This window comes from Populus euphratica, unplaced genomic scaffold, assembly GCF_000495115.2.
Source record: "Populus euphratica unplaced genomic scaffold, PopEup_1.0 scaffold20.1, whole genome shotgun sequence".
Lineage (NCBI taxonomy): Eukaryota > Viridiplantae > Streptophyta > Magnoliopsida > Malpighiales > Salicaceae > Populus > Populus euphratica.
Window position 1 is genome coordinate 766297 of NW_011499854.1, and position 12669 is coordinate 778965.

Consider the following 12669-nt stretch of genomic DNA (forward strand, 5'->3'; position numbering starts at 1 on the left):
GGGGGGGGGGGGGGTGGAGCAGTTGATAAAGCCATAACCTGTTCATCTCTGTGGCATGGGGCTTCATCCAAGAGTTCAGTTTCACCCTCTATCAACTCTTCATTGAAGGAGGGGATCAAGACTTATAGCACCGCAGATGGTTTTCCTGGAGATATCATTAAAAAGAAAGACTTGACCAGGGTAGAGAGTACTGATAATATTCCATCTTTGTGTGCTTCTGCTAGCTCCGGTGAACCAATAATTGAGGACATTTGTACAACCAGCACTGCTAATTCATCATCTTCAACCATTGTTTCCACTTCCTGTACTGCTACACCAAAGAGATCTAGGGCATCATATCCAAGTACAGTCTCCACAATTCCAGGTAGAAGGATGCAGCTTTGATCTCAAGTCAGCTAAAGATTACCATCGCAGCATAGAATCTGTGAAAAGCATTCCAAAAGCCCTAAGGTCATTGTTTCTGCCAATTTGCCAACAGTGCAGCAGGCAGGTTCTCTCATGAATCTTGATTTTTGGGGAATTCTTAGTAATCATTTCTTCTCTTCGGGATTAAGCTTTGTTGCTTCCGCTTTAACTTTCCGATACTATCTAGTTTCTACTACTAAGTAAGACTGCTGCTGCATTTATGCTGCAAAGTTTGTTTAGGTTCCATGGATTGTTGAAGTTTGATGACAAGAAGTGAAGCTGCCGTAGCTATCACAATGCAAGGCGACACGGGCCACAACCTGAGGCAATCTGGTTCAATTAAGCAAGGCCGTCATCATCATTTTACAGTGTTTGCTTCAATTTCAAAGGTTTTAGCAGTCGTGTTCCAAAAATAATTGATTAAATCTTATAAGAATCCTTAACTGCATCTGATGTTGCACTTGTTTAGCTCCCTTTGGTTGCTTCTCTTCTGGCTGACTCACATTTTAATTCTTAATCAAATAGCTATAATTTGGAACCCTGATGAACATTGAATGATATATTCATTAGGTAATTATTATATCCAAGTCTCCATGACTGGTGATAGAAGGTATTTTCTCCTACATTATATTTCTTGTGATCGTAGTTTTGTTTGCTTCCATTTTCTGTACCCTTACAGATGGTAGACAGCAGATGAATGCTGTATTGAATAGGTTGCCTTTCCTGGAAGCAAATTCAACCTGGCAAAGCAATTGCAGCTTTAAGTTTACTCACTCTGGAGATTTCTTTTATTAGGCCTGCAAAAGCAGGGGGGATCCGTAGGCCGCTTAGCTGTCCCTCCAATGAAGTGCCAGATGCAACTTCAACAATACAGACTCAAGTAGATTTCTATCTTTTGAGAGCAGCACACCAGGGCCTTTAGTCAAGGTTTGTTTAGCTCGTATACAGCATGATTGTTGGAAAAAACTTGGTTGTGCGTGACGTGAATTTTATTTTCTTTTCCCCTCGTTTCTCACTTTCTTTACATGCACACCTTCCAACGTTGCTTTCTCTTACATTATATCCAGCATCGTTTATGAAAAAAAAATTGAACAGGTTTCGAGGGCTCTGCATTAACTTCTAACATGGAGGTAGAACCAGATCTTTGGCCAATGATTTGATGAAGAGTTACTGTTTTTTTAAGCTATCATTCTGATCTATAGTATCAATTTTGCTATTGGTTTTAGATTTATTTTATTGGTTCATAAATATATATGTTAGGCTATTTATGTAATTTGTAATCTGCCTGGAAAAGATTATCATTTAGTTATGATAGATATATACCTGACTGTTCATAATTATTTGTTATTTTAAGTTTGGCTAGTTCGGCTACGTCATTGTCTCTGGAATCTAAGAGAACTTATCTTTGAGTTTTGTTTCTTCTTCAAATGAGCTTGGACTATCATGCCTGAGTCCATGCATTTGAGTCAGCCGAGCTCATAAAAAATGTTTTTTGAGCTTTTAAGGAGGTTTTTTTTAGCTCTTTTTAAGAGTGGTTTTTAACCCGTTAAATTTAGATCTATGAGAAATAATCCTTTCAAGCTTCAAGAACCGGAGATGAGGAATCAAACTTGTTTGCCAGTACTGATAATCTAAAACAGCAGGCAATATTCAGTCAAGAATCACACTTGGCATTTCTGGACTGTTTTCTTCCAGGTGGGAAAAGCCCGACTGAAGAGCATCCAAACCCTCCAGATAAGAATCCTCTTCTAAGCATAATCAGCATCAGCAACAATACCATCAGAGAAATCAAAATCATACGGGTCCGGAGCATCATTACCAATTAATTAGCTGCAATTGCAGTATCATGGGGTTGGGTTAATACGCAGCAACAAGAAACAGTACCACCTCCTAGAAATCTGCTTCAGCGAATAAGGGTTGAGGAGGCATGGAGTTGGGAGAACTTCTAAAACTTGCAAAGAAGCAACATGCTATTCGCAAATTATATTGTAAGGCAGCCGTTGGCTTCAAAACCTCATCATGTTCACAATCATCATCATCATACATGCATTAGAAAATTAAGAAAAAAAGATTAAGAGTCAATGTCATTAATTAGCTATGTATTAAATTAATCAAACAATTAATCCATCGCATAATTGTACATGGCTTGTTTCGATTGCAGGGTGGAACTCGTTGCATGAAGCTGAATCGCGCTGGTCAGCCATACTTGAATTTGAGGTTGCTTTCATTTGTTCATTGATGTGTCATGGGATTGGTGAAATGTTGGTTCTTCATTAATTTTTCCAAATTTTTTTATCTCAAAGACAACGGCAACCTGTTTTTTATCCAAATTTAGATTGGACTTCAAGAACTTCCTCCTCGACGCCCCACATCTCTTTCACTCTTCTTTGTCCGTGCACGATATATGATGACTAGAAGAAAGAAGCAAGAGGGGAACCTACCCAAAATAATTTCCATCATGATTTATTAGAAAATTGCAGTTACGTAGCAATCTATTTGAGGACTCCTTTCTTTTGAGATAGTCTATGATCGATCAAACGAGACATGTCATGAGCTTGAATTCCATCGAAGCTTCCTTTACCTTCTTTATAGAAAGTAATTTCTTCTAGCTTGAACCGCTTCACTCTCCCTTTCGAGACAACACTACCCCCTTTCGGATTGATTAATCCATGGAGTTCCGTTCTTAGTGCCGCAACATCCTCTTGTTAGGAATGGGATGAGCAACTTCAGCGGGTGCTAGCGCTTGCGGAAGCGCCTCTTGAGCCGCCTCCCGGGGGGGGCCTTTTGGGAACATGGCCGGACTGCTACTTAGCCCTTTTGAAATTGGCCGATTGCGCCGGTATCGACCCAAGTACAACCAGAGCCCTGAATGCTGCCTCCTCCCATGTGACCGGAACCAATTAGGGATTGGAATCACCAGCCAAGTAATTCATCATTTAGGTTATGATGTTTAAGGAAGCATTCGTGGTCCCGTAGCTCAGTTGGTTAGAGCGTTGGTCTTATGAGCCGAAGGTCGCGGGTTCGAGCCCCGCCGGGACCATTGTTCCTGGTACATGCTACTTCGATCACATCGTCGTTGGCTCGTTAAAACAGCCGTTTTCTTGCGAACATTTTTTCCCAGGAAACGCTAGTGCCTGTGTTTCGCGTTAATAAATATTAAAATACTTTGTTAACGAAAACTAAAATTGAAAGATAAATACAAATAAAGAATCATTTTCTCCTATTATCCTATTTAATTTCTTTATTAATTATATATCAATATTATTTTTTAAAAATAAAAATTCAATCCAAACAATCTAATTTGCCAACATAATTCCTCTTCGGATTAATTTGACTTGGTTAAGGTTTGGATTTCAAATTAAATTCTATTGGAGATTGTCTAAAATAATTCATTTAACCCACTATTTTTCTAAAAAAATCCAATTCATGTTATTTTTTTTTTTAAATAATAGAGACAATAATATTTTTAACTGTTCCGGTTTAACTTACAAAACTTATCATGAAAATTATGAAGTAAATTGATTTTAATAATTTTATTTTATAAAATTGATTTTTTTTATTTAATAGCCAAATAAATAAAAAATAGATATGAAAAGAAAACTGATTGAATAAGATTTAAGGGGAAAAAAGAAGAAGCAAGAGCTATACAAAAAGAGCATTTGTTGACAATATAGGTTACAAATCTTATTTAAAAACAAAGTAAAATTTAAATTATACTTTATTAAATAATATCCTAGATATATTTTTAATTAATTAATTTCAATAAATTCTAATTAAAAAAAAAAGAACCTATTTGACTTTAAAATAATATTTCAAAGCGACATTATTTTATCTTATTGTTAAAAATATTAAAATAAATATGTTTTATATCAAAACAAGTGAATTTAATTAATTTGTGAAACTCATAATTTAAGTTATAGATTTATTAGGTTTAATGGTTTTTTTAGACATCTAATTACATAACACTAGAAATAGACTTTTGAAAACAAATTTAAAGGCAAAAAAGAAGCTAGTTCTTTTCTCTCACTTGGCTTAAGAGGCCGGATATGTTATTTATCCTTTTGTTTTTTTAAGAAAATAATCAAACAATGTATCATTTTTAAAACTCATTTTCTAATCATTAACAAGCTGGTTGAAAAATTAAATTGAATGTTTTAAGCTCAATATTTATTTTTTAACTTATTTTCATTAATAAAACACCTAATATGTTAAACAAGACCAATTCTCCACACAAAACACCCCTAAGTTGATCCAAGAAAATTAAGTTAGAATTTTTATTTTTTGCCAATCCCGATCTTTTTATTTTTTCCAAGAATAAAAAAACACATGGATAAAACTCATATAGTTTAATAGAACTTGATTCTCTATATAAGTGCCTAGAAATCAAGTAGGCACGTACATACAATTATTTAATTTTACTAAAATATATGATTCTCTATTTAAAATATTATTACAAAAATATTATTAATTATTTTCTTGAATTTGATTTATAATAACTTGATTTATTTGTAAAATAAAGTCAAAATTTATATTTTGCAAGAACAAGAATTTAAACATGTATTGCAAAATGAGATTTAATGATTTAAAAAATATTAAATTTATAATGTGTTTATTATTGATCTAACATAATTATAAGTGAGTTTTATAGTTTTTGTACTTAGAGAACCTAAATTAAAAATAATTTTATATATCCAAGAAAAATTCTTATTTATATATAAGATGAAACTTTTTATTTATAGAGTTTGGTAAAAATATTTAGAATTTTTATTGATACCATATAATATTATTTTATTAGTTGATTTTTTTAATTATAAGATTTTATATTTATACTAAAATAACTAAAATATCTCATCTTATATACCAACTATTAATTAATAAAAAAATATATAAAGACCATTTTATTTTTCATTAGCCTCCATGTATTGTATGTGTCACTGTGATAATTTAATATATTTTTCACCACACAATATCTTAACATATTTTTATTTTTATCCATCATTGCTATAATTTTATTATTATTATTTTCATGGTTGGCAATACATTAACAATAAAATATAATTTTTTATTCTTTCCAATATTAGTTTTAAAATTTTAATTAGTCATTCCATATAAAAATAGGAGTTAAAATGTTACTATGATTTTTGAGAAATCTCAAAATGACCAATGAGTAAATAAAATTAATAAAAATATATCTTGGCATGAATATATATATCTGAAGTCTTTTTTATACTTGTTTTTTTTATTGAATAAATGTTGATGTTTTATTCTTGAATTCTCATTTTAAATCTTGTATTCTGGGAGTGGTCTGATGAACATGATGTTTAACAGGGATGGTGATTAAAAGATTTGTCATATTTTTTAACTTTTAAAACATATAAAATTCATATAATGAATGTTATTGTTATTATTTTAATTATTTTAATTATTATTATTATTATAAAATCCGGTATACCTAAAAAAAGCAGTAAAGTACTGGCACTATTGGAGTGGAAAAAATTGAAAAAGAAAAAAGAATTTCCAGTTATCCGGCATTGGCTTGCCTTGTGTGTCTGTATGTGTTAAAAGTTGGGTCCATGGGAGAAGAGAAGGGAGAGCGGCGTAACATTAAAAAAAATAAATAAAATAATAATGAATAAATAAAAAAGGAAAGCCCAAAACGCTCCTCCTGGGTCCTTCTTCGTCCTCTTCTTTTTTTTTTGAAAAACAAAATTATTTCTTGTCCAAAACCCCGATTAAAGAAAAAGAAAAAGAAAGGTATTTTGATTCTTTGTGGGAGAGGAGAGTGAGTGGTGTTTCCCTTTCCCTCTCAAACTCAAAGATTTAATTCCCTTCTCCAATTGAATTCCTTCCAAACAACACAGAATTACTCCTCCGTTATTTATTTATTTATTTAATTAGGTTTCTTCTTCTTCTTATTATTATAATCGTAACCCTACCAACTTTCCTAATCAAAATCTCCAGATCTCCTCTAAAATTCTGATTCAATTCAATGGACGACCACCCATCCTCTCCGGATTATCTTTCCTCCCCCCCTGGTATCTATCTTCCTCTCTCTCCATATATTTTTCATGCGTGTTTTCTCTTTTCTCCTTTCTTGCTCTCTTTTCTAACAATTTCTTTTCGTTTAGAACCCTAACCTAATCTCTCGATTTTTACAATCTGAAGCTCTGTTGCCCTTTCTTTTTTGAATTTTATGTTTTTCAATTCCTCAGCGTCAATTAATAATCGAGTCATTAGTAGACTTCGTAAATGCGTTTTTTTTAAAGTATATTTTCTTTCTTCTTCTTCTTGAAAATAGCGTGTGCTTGGTTTAGTTGCTGAGTATGTTAATGCCGTTTTGCAGGAGAATCACTCACTAATCGCGATAATTCTCTGATGGAGCAGGTAATTTATTGTTTTTTTTTTAAAAGATTTTTAATTGATAATCAGGGGAATTGTGTGTTTTTTTTATGCCTTAGTTTTCTAATTCATATATATATATATATAAATTATGAAAGCCACTTTCGCCCAAAGATGAAAGGATTGTTTCGGTGAATCCTTCCCCGGAAGCAGCCGTCATAAAACGCCCACAATTATCTGCTACTGTTGCTCCAGATCTTACCATTGTTCCACCACCTCCTCCACCACCGCAACTTAATGTTTATGATTATACCTCACATGACCAGGCAATGGCAGCTTATGCTGGTTAGTTAGTTTCCTTCTCCATCGTATCTTCATTTTGTTCACAGTTAAGAATGAGTTATTAGTAACCGTATATGTGGAACATTGATTAGTGGGATTGTGTGTCTCAACTTGGTGATCTTTGCATCTTCAGGTTATGGCAATAACACTGGTATTTGGGATGGGTATTCTCAACATCTTAATGCATCTGATGGAATGCATTTATCTCCGGTGAGGATGATTCCTTTACTATTGTACTCTCAAATTCTTTTTCTATAGTTCTAACTGAATAATTTCTTTTACCTTTTTTTCCTGACGGTGATCAGATTATATACAATGATAATCAATCTCTTATGTATCATTCCGGATATGGCTTGAATCCTGATATGGGACACGGGCAATATTCTCCTATGGCTACGCCTCTAACTCCCATAATGATAGACAGCCAGTTATACTCTCCACAACAGATCCCATTCTCCCCATTTTACCATCCAGATGTGCCCTCATCAGGTCCTCTAGGCTCATCTGAGCTAATGTCATTTGAAAGCAATAGTGGCAACTCCTTTTTTGGACCAGGATCAGGTTACTTGGTACATTATGGATCATTTGGTGGGGGGGACATGTCCGGGGCTCCTGGCTCTGATTCCTCAACATCTCCATCGGCTTATCCTCAACCAATGGGCATACTCGGGCCATATGAGCACCAAGTTGCACAGGTTTGTTTTATCTTGTTCCAACAATTATGAAATCTAGAATTTCCAAAAGTTTCAATTCCTTTTTCTCTTTCACATCTACTGCCTGTTTTCCTTGCTCATCACCACTGCCTTTTCAGTTTCTTCTGAATTGGTGCACAAGTTTCTATATCCAAAAAATCCCCCTTTGAGTTTATCATCTTAACTTTTATTAAAAGTTGTGATGTAAAGTTTGTTCTGGATCTTGACACATGATTGCTATAAGTTGTTAATTTACCTGTTTAGAGCAAAGATTAATTGTAGTGAGGCTTCTTGCATACTTATCTGTGTTTTTTACTAGCAGTTCCTTGTCTGACCCTTCAATAAGGAGCTTGTTAAATTTTGTTTGGACATGTTTTCAGGGTTCTCAGCAAAGATCATTGCATGGATATGGATATACATCATCTTCCCCTGTTGGACATTACCAGCATGTTGGCTCTTTTCAGAGCTCTAGTTTTGCTGGTGGTTCAATTTCTTATGCAGGGGCTAATGACCGGACACGAGTTGGACTTGATAAAGGCAGGAGGAGATACAGAGACCAGGACCCCATTTATTCTTCTAACGATCCATTTGGTTTTGACCGTAATCGAGGACCAAGGGCTTCAAAGCTTAAGGGAAAGAATGCCACTGAACAGCGTTCCTCCTCTGGTAATGGCAAAGGCAATTCAGCTAGCTCTGGGATTCAGCTTGATTTATATAACCAGCTAGATTTTGTCACTGATTACAAGGATGCCAAGTTCTTTATAATCAAGTCTTTCAGTGAAGATAATGTTCATAAAAGTATTAAATATAGTGTTTGGGCAAGCACTCCACACGGGAACAGAAAAATTGATGCTGCTTATCGTGAAGCAAAGGAGAAAGGAAGAAACTGTCCAGTCTTTCTTTTGTTTTCGGTATGTCTGTGTAACTTGATGTTATTTTAACGCGATGATTTCTGCTAGTGGCATTGTGACTGCTGGGAACCAGGTTGAAGCTAATGCATGTAGAGTGGTATCTGAATTGTAATGAATGGTTGAACATGGTAGCTTGGATTTCTCTGTCTATAGATATGAAAGGGCATTGTTTTCTGCTGTTTTTTTTCCTGGTTTTTGCCTTTGGGTTTATGAGTTTGTATTTGTTTTAGAAGCCAGCAGAAGACCGCAGACCTATGTTGTAAAACAATGGTTTTTTTTTTTTGGTTATTTTTTGGTAAAGTTAGTGGAATAAGCAGGTAGTTGCTGATTTTATTTGTGGAACAAGTTTTTGTTTTATTTGTCTTTTACATTTTGAAGCTGAATTCCAACATCAATGACTTACCTGTTTCTGAATCCTGCATACTTGCTGCATTGTTTAAAATTCGCTGCTGCTCTGAAAAAGTCTGTTTTGGTTCATTAATGTTCTTGGATTTGTTTACATATTTTTGTGCAGGTCAATGCTAGTGGACAGTTTTGTGGAGTAGCAGAAATGGTTGGACCTGTAGACTTTGAGAAGGATGCTGAATATTGGCAGCAAGATAGATGGAATGGCCAGTTCCCAGTCCAGTGGCATATCGTTAAAGATGTTCCCAATAGTCGTTTCCGGCACATACTACTTCAAAACAATGATAATAAGCCTGCTACTCATAGTCGAGATTCTCAAGAGGTAAAGCTATAAAATTTTACTAATATTCCTACTTTTTTATTAGTATTTGTGCTATTTTATTTAGATTTTTAGAGTTTAGAATGCTTCTCATGACTCAAGTATTTATAAATTCCTAGATGTTTTTCTGAGCATGAGTTTACTTTGATTATGTTACAGAAACGGGTAAATAAGTACTGTTCTAGAAACACGAGTACCAGAACTGTTGTTCTTAGTGGATTGCTAAATGTCTTTCCTTCATGGAGAAAAATGCTGCTTGATATTGTGCATTTATCAACTCCATATTATATCTGAATTCTCCATTTGTTAGCTAGGTTGGCCATGCAAACATGCCATCCTTTTTATCTTGGACTTTACTTCATGCTCGCTTCATGCTTTGTTTTATTCAAAGGCCTATAGAGGATTATATTTTAACCAGATCTCAATTATCTGCATGAAATATGCTAGAATTTGATCAGTATCATTGGGTATTAGTTTAATAATGTAACATAGGACAGTTACATTGATTGCAAAGGGAGTTTTTATATTGAGTTTGAGTGATATGGGGGTCCAAAAAGCACCGTGGTCTGTTTCTTTTTTTGGTCTTCAGCTGTCCCAGGCTATCTGTGCTGTTTCTTTTCATAAAAAAGGCTAGAGTGTCATGCCTAGTAGCTTTTGATCTAAAAGTATAATTTTGGGTGTTTATAACTAACCTCATTGCATTCTTCCTGGTCCTAATTTGTACCGTATTCTGGCTGCCCAGATATTTTTTCATGAATCAGAAATCATTTAACCTTTCTCTAAGTTCATTATCCCTTTCAAATCTGTGTTTAAGCTTATTTGCGGACACCATTCAATCAAGATGAAAGTTTTGTCTGGTCAAGACTGTTTGCTGATTTTCTTTTCTGTCATTACATGGATCCAGCCCTCTTACTGATTAGTTCTTTTTGCCTGATGGGTTTTTCGTCTCTCTCTCTCTCTCTGGTGTGCTGAATACTCAGGTGAAACTAGAACAGGGTATTGAGATGTTGAAAATCTTCAAGGATCATGATGCACCTACATCTATCCTGGATGATTTTGACTTCTATGATCAATGTGAGAGAGCTTTGAAGGAAAGGAAGGCCAAACAGCAACCTAGTTTGAAAGTAGGTGGTGCAGGTTTGCTTGCTGATGATACCATAAATCAAATGTCTGATTTTCTTGCGCAATCTCTCAAGTTGGATGATGTTAATAAAGAACCAGCAGCCAGTGAAGAGGTTGGTAGCTTAGGACCTGGTGTGGAGGTCTTACCTGCTAATAATTGCAATACTGCCATGGAACTTGCTAACAATTCCAACATCGTGGTTTCAAAAGCTGAAGATTCCAACAACCATAACTTGTCTCCCACCTTAAAGTCAAAAGAGGGTAGTGGTGAGTACCAGGATTAATTCTGTTGATAAGATGACCACAGTTATGTTGAAAGATAGGAGCTTTTAGTTGTAGTTGTGCCAGGATCTCTGGGATGCTGGTTCATAACAGCACAAACTCCTTGTTCTCTTAAGATTTGATAGATTCTTTGCTTGCTGACATGTGGGATGGCATATTGGGTATCTGAGTAGCCTGAAGGCATACTAACAAGCTGGTTTTTGTTTTTGCTTTGCTTTTGTTATGGACTGTTGAGGGAGAAGTGAATGTGGTCAATTTTTTGTCTGGGTTATTTAGAATGGGAAAGGATGATGATTGGTGCAGTGAGTTTGAAGAATGGGATGGTTTCGTAAAGTGGGAGTAGATTTTGTATACTATGCAGCTGGAGCCCAAATTGAATGTAATCCTGGGTTCTGTTTCTACTGATTTTCCAGAGAGCATTTGGCTAGTGGAAGGTTTGTAAAGTGACCATTTTGAAGGGAAAATAGTGATAGGACAAGTAAAAATAGAAAGAAAATTCAACAATTACCCTTATACAAAATGATGAGGAATTGCCGCTCTTGTTGTATGTTTACCGTTGTTGGTGTAAGTAGAGATGTTTCAATTACTTTGTTCTAATTTTTCTTCGTAGTGAAGAATTTTAATCTTTGTTATTGTAGAAAATATCCTCGGAAGGATTATTGAGCTTTGTTATCTAGGTGCCCATTTATTGAGAAATATTGATATGCAATGGCCTCAACTCAGGTTGAAAGTGCTGGTGGGATAACCCTGAGGATATGATTTAACTAGTTAAATTTTAAATTTATTTTTTATAAATTATTAGTTTGAGTATTGTAAATCTTAAAGTAATTATTAGTTATCTGGATATCTTAATTAATTAAAAAAAAAAAGGTGCTGGAAGGACTTCACGTTTGTAAATTGCAAGGTCTTGATTGAGGTTCCTTCATCAAGTCGTTTGGGTACAAATCAAGGACAAAAAATGATTGCTATGTCTTGGAAGACTCCTCTTCGTCATCTAGAGCCACTTGCCCGGGAGATGCATGCTTACCAGGGCACTCTTATCACTGAGATTAATTTGTTTCCTGCTGTGTCTAAGCTGCTGGAGTGGTGCGTGCTTCTTGTTTTAAAATCCAATTCTGAACCTCCTGTAATCCGGTGCAAGGGTAGTCTGTCCTCGTGCCGGAGGCATGACTGTAGGATCAATAGCCACTCGGATCGGGTGAGCGTGAGCTCAAGAGTTTCGAGTCTATTATGTGTTATGATTATAATTTAAAATATTTTTTATTTAAAAATATATTAAAATATTTTTTAAAAAATTATTTTTAATATAAACATATTAAAACAATTTAAAATATATATATAATTAAAATTTATTTTAAACAAAATAAAAAATTTAAATTTCAAAAAAACACGCTAAACACTTCTAAAAATCAAAGTCTTACACTATATGATTCTTCCGACACTTATCAACCTCCCAAGACATTAATTAATTTATAATGTTTGTATTTATGATGCCTCAACAATATTTTTTATAGTGTCACGAAACAAAGAAGAGGAACACCTTTATAATAATTATATTTCAATTAATTGGTAATGATGATTATGTTAATCCTCCAAAAATATTAAAAATTGGATTAACTCATTCAATGTGCCACCTAAGTCATAATTATTGATGAATTAAACAACTTTATCTTTTGAAATATATATATTTTTAAATCTAATTATTAACATTCTAAAAAATACAAGGGTGGGTCTTAATCAAAAATTTTAAAAAAAAACAATGCAAACAAAAAATGCTCCTGATAAAAAACCCAAGCTTAGGTGTGTTTTAATTAAATTACTTTTTTTTATCCAAAAAAAAAACGTGTTCTCT

The 12669-nt window shown here is 34.2% G+C and overlaps 1 protein-coding gene, 1 long non-coding RNA gene and 1 other non-coding gene across 5 annotated transcripts; all 3 read left to right on the forward strand.

Annotated features, from left to right (window-relative positions):
- The first annotated feature begins 24 nt into the window (after nucleotides 1–24).
- Nucleotides 25–2758, forward strand: LOC105122509 (uncharacterized). The gene is made up of 4 exons (XR_841703.1): nucleotides 25–794; nucleotides 1085–1332; nucleotides 2101–2393; nucleotides 2567–2758. It is a non-coding gene; the product is annotated as an uncharacterized LOC105122509 (long non-coding RNA).
- A 613-nt stretch (nucleotides 2759–3371) lies between these two features.
- Nucleotides 3372–3445, forward strand: TRNAI-UAU (transfer RNA isoleucine (anticodon UAU)). The gene has a single exon. It is a non-coding gene; the product is annotated as a tRNA-Ile (tRNA).
- A 2654-nt stretch (nucleotides 3446–6099) lies between these two features.
- Nucleotides 6100–11489, forward strand: LOC105122510 (uncharacterized). 3 transcript variants are annotated; one of them, XM_011021640.1, is made up of 8 exons: nucleotides 6100–6440; nucleotides 6749–6789; nucleotides 6903–7089; nucleotides 7220–7296; nucleotides 7392–7781; nucleotides 8159–8689; nucleotides 9204–9416; nucleotides 10394–11489. In XM_011021640.1, exons 1-8 carry the CDS (start codon nucleotides 6395–6397, stop codon nucleotides 10817–10819), a joined length of 1911 nt encoding a protein of 636 aa, XP_011019942.1. In that variant the 5' UTR covers nucleotides 6100–6394; the 3' UTR covers nucleotides 10820–11489. The 3 variants fall into 3 exon arrangements, with proteins under 3 accessions (XP_011019942.1, XP_011019944.1, XP_011019943.1); XM_011021642.1 differs by having other exon boundaries at nucleotides 6132–6159; XM_011021641.1 differs by having other exon boundaries at nucleotides 6149–6187.
- Nucleotides 11490–12669: the final 1180 nt, after the last annotated feature.